The 16,419-nt window shown below is 43.4% G+C and overlaps 1 protein-coding gene and 1 non-coding gene across 2 annotated transcripts; both read right to left on the bottom strand.

Annotated features, from left to right (window-relative positions):
* Positions 1-6,402: 6,402 nt before the first annotated feature.
* LOC133889933 (pectin acetylesterase 12-like) lies at positions 6,403-10,380 on the bottom strand. The gene is made up of 12 exons (XM_062330354.1): positions 9,687-10,380; positions 8,837-8,919; positions 8,580-8,709; positions 8,372-8,445; positions 8,121-8,207; positions 7,911-8,035; positions 7,738-7,798; positions 7,512-7,565; positions 7,361-7,438; positions 7,147-7,252; positions 6,920-7,065; positions 6,403-6,796 (listed from the first exon to the last, which is right to left on the bottom strand). The coding sequence occupies exons 1-12, from the start codon at positions 9,856-9,858 to the stop codon at positions 6,680-6,682; spliced, it is 1,233 nt and encodes a 410-aa protein (XP_062186338.1). The 5' UTR covers positions 9,859-10,380; the 3' UTR covers positions 6,403-6,679.
* A 4,547-nt stretch (positions 10,381-14,927) lies between these two features.
* TRNAH-GUG (transfer RNA histidin (anticodon GUG)) lies at positions 14,928-14,999 on the bottom strand. Its single transcript has one exon. It is a non-coding gene; the product is annotated as a tRNA-His (tRNA).
* Positions 15,000-16,419: the final 1,420 nt, after the last annotated feature.

Raw genomic sequence — 16,419 nt, 5'->3', positions numbered from 1 at the left:
ACTCACACATGAGCTATATGATCAATGGCGACTCCACCTCATTGGTGGTTAGTCGGCAACCACAGTTAATCAATTCTATTAGAGTATATGGTATAGGATACATAAGGATATGATTGTTATGGTAAGGTAGAATTAGATTATATCTTATGTCTAAGAATGCTTGATATCCAAATCATTTATACTCTATATATTTAGTCATCGAGGTTGAATGCAATACATCGATCATATTAATCAATCCTCGTACTCTTTCATGGTATCAAGAGTTTAGGTTCTAATCTTAGGCCACAGATCCATTGCTTTGCTTCCACTGCACGCTCCCGGGAAGATCGATCTCCATGATCTCTGCCAGGGGTTGCGTAACCCGTAGCTAGGTTTTCGCGGCCGATCCTATTGATCTGCTGCTATTTTCGCGTCATCCAACACGGCTCGGTCGTGCCGTGTCGGTACACCTCGCTCTGTCAGCCATGTCGCTCAGGCAACAGCGTCTCTCCGCTCGGGCGTTCATGTTGATATGCTCGGTGGCTCCGCTCAGGTGCGTCCGATCCGCTCGGATGCTCGCGCGTCGCTCATGCGTGCTGCGCATCGGATGCCCGCGTCGATGGAAGGCTGTCTCAATCTGTCGCGCGTCACTTGTGCGTGTTGTGCGTCAGATGCTCGCGTCGATCTGTCGCGCGTCACTTGTGCATGCGACACGTCGGATGCCCGTGCCGATGGAAGGCTGTCCCGATCTACCGTCGCTCGGGTGGCTACGCCGTTGGCACGTGCCACTGGATACCCGATCTACTGCTATTTTTTTTTCTTTTTCCCTGATCAGAGATCGGGTTTGCATCGCCCATCGCTCGTCGATCTCGCTTGCCTCTACTCCAACATCGGCGTCAAGTCCACTGATCGGCTCCTCGTCTCCACCTGTACGGCATGGCTGGGCGCACAACGCCCTAGGGATGCCTTCACGCGCCACTGTCCGGCTGCCCCGTCCGCACACCCTTGTCGCTGGTTCATCGTCGTCACCACTCGGATGCCTATGCCTCGACCATCTCGGGTGTCCTTGTTCTGATCAATCGATTGCGCGTGGTTCCTCCCGGTCGATCGGCAGCGGCTCAAGTCCTCCTCGTCCATGAGTACGTGCATCTTCCCGAGCACCAGGGCTGCCGCTGCGTCACCCTCGGGCTGCAGTGCTACTGCCCGTGGTCTATGCCTCCGCAGTGCCACCGCACCCTCCCTGGCGCGGTCCGGCCAAACGAAGGTTCTCACCGTCACTCAACAACATTATCCTGTGCGCCACGTCGGCGCCCTTGGTCTTCGTCGCGCCATTCAGGTGTTCTTCGCCGGCTTCTTCGACCATCGCCGCCACGCTCTCAAGGACACCGGTGTTGCCGCTCCAGGCCTTTGGTTCCGCCTCCCTCTACCGCCTTCGTCCAACACAACCTCATCGCCAATGTCGTCGTGAGTAACTCGTCGGTTTCTCTAGTCACAGCATTTGCATCACGTTGTTTCGACTACGGGAGGGATGTCATTCGTCTTCCTCTCCAGTATCATTGTTTGCGACGCTCCCGCTGCGACTGCAGGGGGAGGAGATGTTAGAGTATATGGTATAGAATACACAAAGATCCAATTATTATGATAGGATAGGATTAGATACCATCTTATCTCTAGAGTTACTTGATATTCAAGCTATCTGTACTCTAACTGATGGCATCTCCAAATTAAGGTCAGTGATATTTCATTATGTGTTCATGTTATTAAGCTATGTGATCAAAGAGAATTGATCTAATAACTAGTTCTACTGGTGGATCCCGTAGAAAAAATTTACCATATTTATCAGTATTTTTATTTAAATTTTATCCTATATATTCAATAAATCATGTTTGGAAGAGAAGGACCACTGAGTTTAAAGCTTGCCTGTTGGATCAAATGCCAAATAAATGCATCGTCTAGTAGCCAGTTTTGCAAGTAAAGGCAGTGGCATCTGGTATTGGTCTCGTAAATCATTGGGCATTGACATTTGGGCGCAGCCGATCGAGTCGCAAACAGTGATCCCTCTCCCTCCTATTGGCTAGCTATTGGTGAGTCGGCTGGCAATGGGTGAGCCGGTATAGGCAGCAATTCAGCCCAAAAATGAGAGAGAAAGGGGATGCTTTCAGGGATTGCCTTTGCATAGATCGACAGAGAGAAGCTTACAGCTTGCGCGGCCCACGGTCCACACAAAATTGTCCCAATGCCCATGTTCTTTCTCACCATGAGAACTCCGCCTCCACCCTATGTCTGCCTCCCTGCCGCTTCACCATCCCTAGTGCCGGCGTAGCTCACCAGCAAACACCTACATTGCCAGTTGTCCTTGTTCCCTCTACCACGTTTCCGCGCCCTCTTCCCTGCACGCGTCCTTCTTCTCTCTTGCTTTCTTCTTCAGCTCCGACAAGACCTCCCGCCCTACTCTTCTCCTCTGTCTCCGGTGAACCACCGGATTCACGATCGTCACCCTTTCCCTCGCTAACCAGATGCGCATGCTCGCCCCCGCCACCAACCCTTCACAATCAACGTTCTACCACCACCGTAGCGAGTGGCGTCACCGCTGCCTCGCCATGCCACCCACCGCCCACCACTGAGCCTCCTTGGCCTTCCCTCTAGAGCATGATGTCCAAATCACAAACTCTAACCCAATCGTGAACCCTAACATTGTCGGATCGCCAAAGAAGACCCTACATCATCGCCACCTCATCTTAACTCGTGAGATAACGAGGAGGAGGGGGGGAGGGAGAGAAATGACGTTGTCGGAGGGTTAACTCCTGTCGCAGGGATCCTGAGGGATCCCTTTTTGAGATTCGGCCGGGGGGATGGTTCTAAATATGTTTGCCGGAGAAATAAATGGATATGAATGCAATGGCAGGTGGGGTGGAATGATCTAATGCAGAACGCAGTAAATGCACTGGAGGGATTTTTAGACAGGTTCGGACCGCACTGAGCGTAATACCCTACTCCTGTGTGGATGCTATAAATACCCTGAGAATGTCTCTCAGGAATGTCGCTGGTTACAAGAACGTCTGTCTATCCTAGAGCTTTGGGCTCCTTGTTCTTCGGTGGTCTCAGCTTCTATGCTTGTATAAAGGTATTCTTTGGTCTTAGCGTATGTGCTCTCTAAGAGTTGCCTGAGAGTTTGAGCGCCTTTCAGGATCAGCCGTCCTTGTCTGTGCCTGCCGGCTCCCTTAAATACTCACCGGCGGTGGCGTGCCCCAAAAGGGAGGGCACGAGTTCCAAGGCACCATAAATGGAAAGGCAGTCATCACGACCTCTACGCGAAGTGACGGGGGGTTGAAAACGCGCCCCCCGCCCGGTCTTCAGTCGTCATGATGGCGCTGGCAACGAGCAGCCGTAGAAAGGCCCGGCGTGCCTGTGCGGTCTTGTACGCCTGCTACAGCAGGGCGGTAGATGGGGCGCCTCGGGCCTCACGACGCTATCCCGAGGCGCGCCGAATGACGTGGGATGGGACCCGTGCATTAAATATCCCCACGCCCTCTCTTAAACGCGACGTCAGGCCTTTTCACAGGCTGACACCTCATCGCTGGACCTCTGTGGGGGCCACCGACGAAGGACTCCTTGGACCGTCGGGGAACCGAGTGCTCGGGGGTCACTGTTCACCTTCCCGAGCACTCTCTCCCGGGAACGCCCTCTCTTAGTCCTCAGGGAACCGAGTGCTCGGGGGCCACTGCTCGTAGCCCCGAGCATTCTCTCCCGGAATTGACTGTTCGGGTCCTCGAGGAACCGAGTGCTCGGCTCTCTTGGTCGTCGGGGGACTTGGGTGCTCGAGGGTCACTGTTCATCTCCCCGAGCACTCTCTTCCCGATCACTTAGTCTTTGCAGATCATCGGGGAACCCGGGTACTCGGGGACCACTGTTCATGGCCCCAAGCGCCCTCTCCTAGGACTTAGTCTTTTCGTACCCCGCGGAGGTGAACCCTGCGGGAAGGCGCCACGTGACGGGTTGCTGGCCTGATCTCAGGATTCGAGGATCCCTAGTTCCTGATTCACTGACAGACGTGAATCTCAAAATGCGCTAACCATCAGAACTTACGGGCGTGCTACCTAAAGGAATCCCTGTGCTTTCATCCATCATCCCTGGTTGTTGCAAGACGGAGATAACAACAGGGGAGCGCGTCGGCTCGTAACGTCATGCAGCCTAAGAGCAGCAGATTTGGCATCCAGCAGCCCACGAGCATGTTCAGTCGAGGTGTTATTGGACGAGGCGGAGAGGCTCCCTCCGATTGAATTATATATATATTTCTTTAAATATTTGCAAAATTAAACGATGGTTTTGATAAATGGTAAGAATAGTCTATCGTTGTTCGTTTATTGGACGAGAATTTGTGATACCCGCTGGTCAGAAGATTAAGAAATATGAAAAATATAGTCAGACCACATCTCGCTCGTTCGAGGAGCGAGCGGTCTGTTTGTGCTCGTACAAAGCATGTAAGTGTGTATTTATTTTTTTATTTAACTCTCGATTTTATCTAAGAGTACTAGATGGTTCAAAAATTCTAAACGTTTTTATAAGAAGATTAGAGCTCACTAGCAATCTATTTTAATTGGTTTGATCCAAAAAGCCTAAACAAATATTTAATTAAAATTCTCCAAAGAAGTCTACTTTTATAACTTGTAGCAAATTTTAATGCCTCAAATAAATTCCAAAATTCAGAAAAAAAAAATCACTAATATTCTTCTCATGTGATATACTAATTAGTAAAAATATTTACAACCCTAGGTTATTTGGTAAAAAAATGAGTTCCTTTAGCATACTACATTTATATGCATTTTTATCATTTCACGTGATATTCTCTTTTTAATTCAATTTGAATTCAAACATGCACAAATTCATCCAAATACTGCACAATCAAAGGGTAAGTTCACTAAAAAATTATCATAAAAAATTGTACCAAATAACTAAGATAAATTCACTAAAAGATCATCGGTGTTATGTGATATAAACTGATAAACAATTAAGGTAGGTGCCTAATATACACATATTTAGAAAGTATAATTATGGAAGATAATTAATACGACTTTATAAATCACAAGTTTGCATAGGATAGGGGTAACTTATATATATAATTTACATAAATAACTGAAAGGACAAATCTAGACAAAATAACAATAAAAAAACTTAGGGGATTTGAATTTAATATCTAACTTATAGTTGGACTAAAACAATTGAGATAGATATATAGCACATGATAAGCTGTAAATAAAATTACATAAACAATAGGTAAGCTCCTTACTATTGTGCAGAGCAATCTTACTACTACAAAAGCTATATTCAAATCATAGCTAATATTTAACCAACAACTTAAAGCTTGTATGAGCCATTATTATACCAATGGAGGCACATGCCCTCGATTTTTTTTTTCACAGGCGAGATCAAGGTAGTGATGATCTTTTTTATGATATCAAATATCCTACGATAAGTTCACTAAAAGAATATCACATAAAATAATAAAAATACATATAAATAAAATATTACAAAGAAACTCATTTTTTCACCAAATAACCTAGGGTTGAAAATATTTTTATAAATTAATACATTACATGAAAAGAATATTAGTGAATTTTTTTTCTGATTTTTAGGAATTTATTTGATGCATTAAAAATTACTAGAAGTTATAAAAGTAAGTTTTTTTTGGAGAATTTTAATTAAATATTGGTTTATGCTTTTTGATCAAACTAATTACAATGGGTTGTTAGTGAGCTCTAGTCTGCTCATAAAAGTGTTTAGAATTTTTAGATCACTCTAGTACTCTCAGATAAAATCAAGAGATAAATGAAAAAATAAATACACACTTACATACTATGTACCAGCACGAACGGACCTTTCAGTGTCTCGCCCGCTCAACGGTTAGACGTGGTCTAATCGTATTTTTTATATATTTTAATCTTCTGACCGGCGAGATCTACATCAGGTGAGATCTTATCTCGCTCGATGAACAGGTGACGGTAGACTATTCTTGTAATTTATTGAAACGGTCGTGTAATTTTACAAATATTAAAAAAATAAAATATATAAATAAAAAATTCCCCTCCGAGATATCCGCCTTTCGGAAAGTCCTCAAGGCTCCATTTATATGCCCTTTCCAATGCTACATGCTCGCCCAATGGTGGAAAATCGCTCAGCCCGGTCACCCACTCGCCCGGTCCATGCCGGCCCATGCGATGGCCGCATGGGATTTTCCTTCCACTTCCCCGGCGGACCTGACCTGACCCTGATCGCAGCAACCTGGCAAAGCGGCATGGACCAGCCAGGGGCCCCAGGGCAATGAGAAGGTTACAGAGGAGACTATATAGTCTGGAATCGTGACAGAACAAGCTCACACATGACACATTTCGCAGCCAATTGAAGTATCATCGGTATGAAAAATGATTATACTTCTTGCACGCACACTATTTCAATTTTTTTTATCACGTTTCATACATGAATATGATCAAGGATACGTTCAATGAAAAGAATTGATATCATGGTATGTGAAATTAATGCAGCGACCTCGCAATCGCATCGGGGGGCCTGCCCTATCAATCATATGATCATATCGAGCGATGAACATGGGCAAGCCAATAACTTGCACCCTCTATCTATAACTTATTTTCATTTTGTACCCATTGGGGTTACCTTTTTACCACCTTGGTGTCAAAGAATAATCTTAATGGTCTCCCCTGAACACAAGATGATGGCAGGTGCCATCGCAAGGATATGCACAGTCTGTGTACTTGGCATCTCCCCTCTCGAAAAACCAATCCCCGACAGCTTCAGCAATTCTCTACGCATCAGAAGACATGGAAATGGCATCATCAGCCTAACCAGATCACTCGCGTCATGAACGGAGTTTACCATGTACCAATTGACACAAGATGGTTTCTTATTCGCATCACTGTATGCATACCTTGTTGCCAAGACGTGGGGAGTTGTTTGCATACCATGTATCCTGTCTCTCACTCTGACAGTGAGCAAAACATGAGTTGATGAATACACCGCTTCGCTTTGACGCAGAGAAACCCCTCACGGCGTCAAGCATTTGGTTCCTGAAACCTATCATACATAGGAGATCAGCCAATCTTGAATCAAATTAACAAATTACAACTCGAAAGATCTGGGAAAGCAATGAAATACCTTGTAAAAACTGAAGTTGATTGCTATTACAAAAGGCATGGTTCGTCCTACATTTTGACCATATACCTTTGGGGTCAGCTGTTTTGGGGGCCACGCTTTGTTGAAGCTGGAAAATACAGGATAATGAATTACTTCGCCAAATACTTTTGCTGATTATCCTTTCAATTTCAATTACAGATCAATTACAGCATAAGGTCATATGCATAACAAATACCTGCCACACGTCATAGGCAGTGTTCAAAATAAAAGTTGGGGTTTGAATGTTTGGCACCACGTTCTGCGGGAAAAAGCACTGTAGGGAGGAAAAAGTCAAAAAGAAACTAAAAATACTTCATCTTTGGTAGAAATCTTGATGTCTGTATTACCGAGGTTTTATCCATACGGGAGGTACAAGACCTAGGCAAGCTTCTTCCAGAACCCTGCATTTTAGGTGAATTTTCATTAGAACAACTTAAGAAAAAATCAAATTTATTGTTGTCGGCGCATGAATACTCTGACTAAACAAGTAGTAGCACCAAAGGTACAAGTAGAATTGTAGTAACAAGGAATTATTGCAAACTAACAGAAATCATGGCTGACAAAGTGACATACTTGCAATCTCACAATGCCAGTGAAGAAGGATCTCATTTCCCGATGACCAGAAACATCAACGCTGTGAATGGTAACAAGATTTATTCGCCTTAATATCCACTGAAATTATTACATTTCCTTGATAGAAAAGAAAGAGTGTACTAAGAGAAACAAAGATTTTTACGTGAACATACGTGTCAAGAAACATTCCAGCATCAGCAAGACACTTGACTCTGGTATTTGACGGAAACAATCCCCGGAATTCATCACAGTGAAGTATGGTAGAAACACCACCAGCAGAGCATCCAGAAAGAAGGGCCTGGTACAATTAAGTTGCATCAGGGGACTGGAAATAATTTTTTAAAAGCTACAGAAAAATGATATAACTGTGGAAGGATAAAAACCTGATTAGCATAACGCATTCCTTGGGCCATCAGATCATCCATAGCGGCCTGCCAAATGCGCTGACCTCGGAAATAAAGGCCTGAACCCTAAAGTAATAAAATTCGGACAATGAATTATTGTGGTTCAGTAAACAAAACAGAAACAATATGGATTGTTGGAAAAATATCCCTCAGCGCACACATTTAGTATTAGGTGAAACTAAAGAAATAAAATGTTAAGACTTGAAACAGTCAAACAGAATTGCACTAACCGCATCAGAACCTTCACCAGTGAAGGATCCACCGTCACAGTACCGAACCTTCACTCTATTCCAGTTGTAGAAATCTAACAGAAAAGAAAATGGCATTACAATTCCTCAACCAGAAACAGCAACAGAATAATCAACATAGTTGTTTTTTCAGAACAAAGTAATATGAAGTCTGAAATAAATCACAAGGCAAATTTGCTGAGAAGAATACCAGGATTCTCCTCAGGTCTATTACTAATTATCCCTGTAAACTGGAGTTGCCTCTCCATGTGATTTGATGACCCACGACGACTGCTCTTGCGGAACACACAGCTTTTAACATCATTGCACCAGCCTCCACCCTAAATTCCATATGAATCACAAACACTAAGCCCAAACGGCACATTGTAATGTCTCATAATACGAAGTGCCATCTGCATAAATTTAGCTGTCACTTCACATGTATGTGAGTTGTGAAGTATTCCTCACCTCCAGATTGACAAGCCAACTGTTTGCTCCTGATCCAAACCCTCGGTGCAGGTGGTAACCCGGTAAGCTTCCATCCAAGCACACTGTAATAGTTATCACAGGAAGTAAGCACGCTATAAGCTGGAATAAATTTCATGCACAGTCAAATTCTGATCTAAATTGAAATAATTCCTCATGAACTACTTCAACAGTGATATTACTTTTAAAAATCCAAAGCAGTTGCCACTCAGCAGACTTTCTATGATTAATTTTAGTATTTTACACAAACAAGATCATCATAGCATAGATCCAAAAATAATCAGCACCCTATAACAAGTTCAAATCTTGAGCGATTGACTGACTATAAACAAATAGGAACCCGAGTAGCGCATTGTTTGATACTTGCAACAAGTAGTCACAGACAACAACATAAAAAAATCACATGCAACTGATGGTATTGAGTCCCTTTTCCCCAATCAGGTTACAATAATTCATCACGACAGTTCTAAAAATAATAATTCGTCATGACAACCACCAACTCTGCCAAGGCTAGATTCACACCCCAAACATTTATCAGGATCCACACGTGACACATGCCGCATGATCACACAATCAACACAGCGCCTATACAAATGGGGAAATGAAAAAACACACGAGTAATCGCAATCCAATCTAATATATTGATGCTCAGACCAACCAGGGTCAACACAGCAGGAACATGCAACACACAACTCAATGAGACAATGGCCGAATCAAGGCACGCACACTCAACCCAAGACGAACTCACGTGACTGCTAATACAAAACTAACCTTTGCAACAAAACTGATTAAAGAAAGGAGCAATTCCACTGCCGGGACAAGAAAAACTTACCGGCTCCATTGGCCGCTGCGGAGTGGATGAGGGTGAGCCCGACGAAGACGCCATTGCTTCCGCCGGCGTTGGCTTTGGTGCCGTAGGCCTGCGTCTCGTTCCACCACGGCTCGGAGCATTGCGCTGCTCCCACCAAGAAGGCAAGAGCCAGGGCGAGGACCCAAGAACCCATGGTTCTTTGTCTCTCCTTCTCCCCGCCTCAGCCTCTCCCTGCTCTGTGCTCTCTCTGGTCGCAGGGAAAGAGTGAGCACTCAGCACGGGTAGGAATGGATCTCGAAGGGAGGGAGACTGCGAGATGAAGAAGAAGCGAGCGCAGTCGCAGAAGCGTCCAAGCAAGAAAGGAACTTGTACGCAGCGGCAGCTGGCATTGGAGGTTCTGTAGTGCGGTGCTAGCGGAAACGTGTAGCTCGGCGTGCCGCTGCTAGTGTTCCCTGGTGCGGTGTTACAGTTGTGAAGCAAAGCATCAATCTCTCCATGTCCATGGGGACTGGGGAGTGAGCGGAAAAGAAAAGGAGGCAATGAAATGGAATTATGGGGATGAGAAAGAACTCAGGAAGGGCTTGGAATACTGAGACTGCATTTACTACTTTTCGAGGAATCCAAGCCGAGACCCGTCATTACAGCTGTGTGCTCGTGCTGCCATAGGCAGGCTGTGAAGCTGGTCTCTGGGGCTTCATTGCGAGCACAGCTTTTCATGGGGAGGCGCAGAATAATTAGTAGTGTCGGCTCCTACTGTTAGAATGAATGAAATGCAGTAATATTGTAGCAATTTTGAACTTGTGTTTTCTATGAAAACTTTACATATTTAAAACTTTCATATTATTAGATTTGTTGTGAAATATATTTTATTGCTATTGTATATTTTTAAGTATTTATAACTTTTTAAAAAAAATGTAAGGTTCAAAATTGCTACAGTAAAATAGGTGAAAAGTAAACGAAAACGAACTTAGTATATAGTATTATACTTTCAAAGATGTAGAGCGTATTTGTTTGAAAATATTAAATTTTATAAGTTTTGATCGATAATAAGATAAATTATATGTATGTTTAGTTTATAAAATTTGTTTCAATAGATTTGTATTTCAAAGTATTTTTAATATAATATTAATTTTATAGCAATTGATAATATATTATTTGAGAAATTAATTATCAAAATTTAATTTTCATAACTTTTTAAAAATAAAATACAGCTTATATTTTTAAACGGAGGGAGTATTAAGTATATAAGTAACCAATATTTCATAGCTTCTTGTATTCTTGTACTACTATTGAAGATCAAACTGGTTGGAACAGAGAAAAAGGAAGACGAAATTCTTTGAAACCTGACAATACGTGTGTTACCACTACACTGCTGCTGTGACTAGTTTGAAACAGCTGCTAACCATACTGTGATGACTAGTTTAATTACACCAACGTCGCCGGCTAATGCACACGACCAGGATCATGTCCAGCTTGACCAGCCGTGAGAGCTGCTGATAAGGTTTTTGGTCATCACCGAATGAAATGGACCACCTCACATGTTGCAAATTAATTTGCGATGCTAAAAACGGTACGCTGCATGCGTCTACGTATCGCTGGAAAACGAAACCTGGCCAACTTTTGAACCAACCGGCACTTGTTGCAGTTGTACACGGGTACGGCCTGATTTTCCCAACTCAGCTTGGCCCCTACTACTCCAATTCGTAAACAGCATGGAGATTGTAGTGGGGCAGAATACATGATTCTCTCAAAGAATCCAGCCTACCATTAAAAAAATATCCTTATGAAATTTAGATGTTATTTTATTTTATTCTGATTATAAATTCTAAACTAAAAGTAAGAAAAAAAATAAATGATCACACTCTAATAATTGATTCTCACCATCTACGTTTTACTACGAAATTCGCAATCTATAATTTAATAAAAAGAAATTTCTCTACAAAATACAGACCATGGTAATTCCTAACAAAAACAAACATATCCTAAACGATGAGACCAACATGTCTATGTGACCATGTCACTCGTGGGAAATCTATTGCCCAATGATCAAACAGCCATTAAATTAAGCAAATTGGCTCCGGTCAACAAGGCGAAGAAAAAAAACGCTAGGACTTGCTACTAACACTTAGCAGCATCGTATCGATCAAATTAATTTTTTTAAGTTACGTCCTGAAGAAGGCGATCAGTGAGTGACACTAGCGAGCCAGTGACAACTGCATCAGCAAAAATAAAGCACGGATCTTTTCCTCATACAAGTACTCCCTACATTTAAGAATATAAGACGTATTTTATTTTAAAAAGTGATCAAAAATAATTTTTTATTGTTAAATTTTTTATGATATATTATCAATTACTATAAAATCAACATCATATTAAAAATATTATAAAATACAGATCTATTGAAATAAATTTTATATACTTATAAAGTTTATTTTAAAAAAAAACAAAATATATATTATATTTTTTAAGGGAGAGGGGAATATTGGGTTATGCTCTATTCATTGAGAAGCGTCAACATGAAGCAACGAATAATGCCGTTTATGCAGTAAAGGAATGGGAACGTGGAGCCGCACAGCACAGCAAAGACAAGACGAACAGTGGTGCGTTGAAGAAGGAAAAAAAGTACCCTAATCAAGATGATCTGGGGTATTATTTGAAGCACTAAATCTTTTCGTTGTCATGAGCTGGCACGACGGAGGAACCGGTGATACCAGAGGGCTCTGCAACAAGAGTTTTTTTATTAAAAAATAAATAAATAATGTATGCAATAAGAGTTTGGCAACACAGAAATAGAGCCAAATAAATTGGCCGCCGACACATCAATAATGCCATAGCACTCCATCGGCGGTGGTAAAGATAGGAGCTTTTTGCCGTTCACTGGGCAGCTGTGTTACTATATATTGATATATGTGTCGAAATCCGAATCAATTTTGTACGTTTAATTTAATAAAAAAATTAAACACGTAAAATATAATTTGGGATCGGATACAAATATCAGAAATTCAATTCAGATTTAAGATATCTAATTTGGAAAAAAAAAGAAAGGATATGGGTGTCTAGCTAACGGCCTAACGCTGTTTTTTGGAAGAACGCATTGGGCATGGCCACTGTCACTTCCCCTTTGCACAATTAGCGGTTGAAAGCGAGTCGCGGCATGTTAGCTAGGTAGGATCCATCGTCTACTCCACTTTATACTGTGCAAGTATTCTTTAACAGCGCATCACATCCCCACGTTACAGTCAGTCGCAGGGCGTAATCTCAGAGACCGAGCTACACTGGCTTGTCAGCCTCTGCTCGCCTAGAGTACAAGAACGGCACGGAGCGCGAGCAGTGCACGCGCCTCACGCCGTGGTAGTCACGGCACGGCACGGCGCACCACCGGCGAGCGGAATGCAGGCCAGGTGCGTCGAACAAACAGGCAGAGCTAGCGCCCATGGAAAGCTGCCCCCGGGGGCACCTGGACCTGCGAAGTGCGAACTGGTTCCGCGATAACAGGTGGCCTGCCTGCCGGCCGGCCGGCATACACGCGTTGCCTTGGATCACGGCAGTGCCCAGTAGCAGCTCGGAATCCTGCCACGTAGAAAAAGAATAAGGAAATAGAGAATCCTACCGCATAAAAATATATATAACTAAATTCACAATTTAAAACAATTTTAACTTCAAAGAGTAAATTTAAAAGAAATATGTCTACTATTTCTGAAGCGAGGATAAATTCAGATTGGCATGGGGAGAGGTCGAAGTTAAGCATGTTCCGCTGCAGAGATCGAGAAGCTGGTCCAATAAAGTATACCAATGCAGGTTTGGTAGAGCTTGCATCGGTAGTGGTAGTGATGGAAATGGAGGTTGAGTTCCAATCGGGATTCGGGACCGCACTCTTTGCACCGAAAGGCTGGAGCTTAATTTGAGTGGCGGCCCGCATGTCTGGCAAGTGGCGGCCCGCATGTCTGGCAAGTGGCGATCGATCGATGCGTCCGTGCATGCACTCAGTGTCGATCAGTTCAAGACTTCAAATGAGATGGAGGCCACTAGAGCAAGCGGCCGATCGTGTTGTTCATCACGGATTCACAGTAGGAGTGTGAGGGAGTGATCTGATGTCCTGCAGCAGGAGAAAACACTCAGTGAAAAAGCCAGCCACTGATCGCCGGGCCTGAGTGAAATCTGGGGTCGTCGGCAACAAGCAGTTGAGGAACAAAGGACGCCATTGCCAAACCTGTGCTGTTTATTCAGCCGGATCAGGTCAATGTGTGTACAAGTGAGTAAGGAATATCCTAACGGGTCCTCTAGGAATAAACGGTAGCGGGCTATTGCTGGGCAGCTGGGCGTACCTTTTTTTATAACTATGGGCGTACTTCACTTCAGTGTTCTCGGCTCGGTCCAGCTCGGCCTAAAAAGCTGGCTCGTTTTTGTAAGAACTATGGGCGTACTTCACTTCAACTGAGCTAAACGAGCTGAATTATTGGTTTGGCTTGGCTCGTTACAAAATACACCGAGCCAAGCCGAGTCAAGCTTTTCGTTCACCCCTAGCAACAAGAGCTACTGCTTATTAAAGTACGTTCAGTATTTGATAACGTGGTCGTGTCCGTGATGAATCAATTTGCATCCATCTGTTCGTCGGTCTCGTGTGCCGTGTGCGTCGGTGTGTCGATGTCCCTGTAAACCAGCATGGGCGCCAGCATTTCACAGTGGGAAATGGAGCGTGCATGGCGGGAAGCTGTCTGAAAACGCGGCCGTGCTGCCTGCCATTGGACCAGTGGTGTCGCCGGCATAGCTCCGGATTAAAAACAGGGGAGGCTTGCTTGAAGGCTGCGTGCTGCCGTGCTCCGAAGAAAAGGGAGGAAAAAACCCTTACAAAAGAAACGACAAAAAAAAACCGTGCAAAACAGACATGGGCCACATTAGCCCTGTTCATGAGTTGGGCCAAACAACAACCCACCCGGACCCAACCCGTATGAAACAGTCACCGTGGAGCTCTAGGCGTGTTGGGCCGGGTTAGGTGTGAACCCAGACAAGACATGCAGATTTTTTTTATATATTTTTTTCAAAAACTTTTAAAGATTAAATATCCGTTTAAAAAATAATAAAGTCTATCCTACTAAAGTCCGTTCAACGGATGAGACCGTGGAACGTGCTCCGAGTCCGAGGTGGACGGGGTAGCCCGGCAGATAGCGCGATCAGAGGAGAAATGTTGCTTCGGGAGACCTCGGCCCAATAACCAGCAACCTATTCACGTGAAAATCTGCAGAGGGGAAAAAAAATTAAATATGTGGCTGCTGGGATTCGAGCCCAGGTCTCCACGGCCACAACGTGGAATTCTCACCACTAAACTACAGCCACATTTGTTGTCTGTTCAAAGTTCTGAATCTCTAAGTATAATAGTATTCACATGGCTGCCATCATAATTTGTTTTTCGTCCCTAGGTAAGATAATTAACACACCTGCACTTAACGAATTCAGCTCTTCTCGGCATAGTCTCAGCGTGGTCACCTCAAAAGTGCTTTAATTTCCTTCTAAAAATCTTAAGCCCCGCCCGGAGGTGGCCTCCATATTTTACTTAAATTTTTCGACGCCTCCCGGTTTCTTTTGAGCCGTCTTTTCGTCCTTCATGACTGCATAATAGATGTAAATACCAGTGATGGATGCCACTACTCCAACAACGTTTCACTCCTCGAGTTAAATCTCTTCAGAGATTTGCTCGAGCGACATAGTGAAGAAGCAACCATTCTCCTCAGCCCTCCTCACTCAGCTCTGAACAGAAAGAGCAAAAATTCAGTCCAGCTGCGTGTTGCGATGCTGCATGATGTTAGGGTGGTGCATAGCGAGGTGAGTGACAGACAGGTCGTCGTCTCTGCCTCTCAGACATGCACTAATGCATAGTACTTCTTTCGTTCAAATTAGTAGGCATATTTCTTTTGAACTCAATCTTTAAAGTTAGATTTTGATTAAGATTTTCATTTATAGCTATAAATCCTATAAGTATGAAATCATTTTGAATTGTAAACCTACTTGTATGATTTTATACATTAGATATCTTTATAATTTGATTAAACGTTAATCAGAGTATACAAAGTTTGACTTTTGTAAAAAAAAATGCACGTACTATTTTTGAATGGAGGGAGTAGTAATACAGTATGTAGTTAGTGATAAAAAGGGAGGAAACACTTGTCCCGATCCAACGCAGCAAGCCCCATGGTGTGTTATGATCCCCATGTTTAGCGAAAAGGCAGACTCTTTTGCGCTGGCTAGTTGGAATGTGGACTCGGGCATAGGCCTAACTAAAGCCATCGTCAGTGCTCAGTGGCCAGGTAGCTCAGCTCCACTGAATCAGGAGTATGCTTTTTTTTTTCCCGACAATACAGAACAGGAGTATGTACGAGAGTTTATTTCAGGAGATTGTGCAGAGCACCTGTATCAATTAGGTAATCCTAGCCAAAACAGTGAGCTCGAAGCTTGAACCACGGGCAACTGAAATTGAGCACAAATAAGGAATGAAAGCGATGTGATTTTACCACACTATTGGTTGATTGCACTAAGAAATGCCGTCACGAGAGGTAACTTAATTGATTAATGATGATCCAAATTTCTAATATGGCAAGAACATACCATATTAGAGGATTAGTTTCTTTCTTAGACTCCAAGTCATTTATGCCACCGCTGTACAGGTTCTTTAATTAACGGAATTGTTTCGTTTTTGGCTCGAGTCAATCATATGCCATCATATAGACCTCTTGTATCTATATGAATAGATTACTCATTG

Source organism: Phragmites australis, chromosome 14 (genome assembly GCF_958298935.1).
Source record: "Phragmites australis chromosome 14, lpPhrAust1.1, whole genome shotgun sequence".
Taxonomy (NCBI): domain Eukaryota; kingdom Viridiplantae; phylum Streptophyta; class Magnoliopsida; order Poales; family Poaceae; genus Phragmites; species Phragmites australis.
Note: the sequence above shows the minus strand (reverse complement) of the source record. Positions and strands in the feature narration are given on the sequence as shown.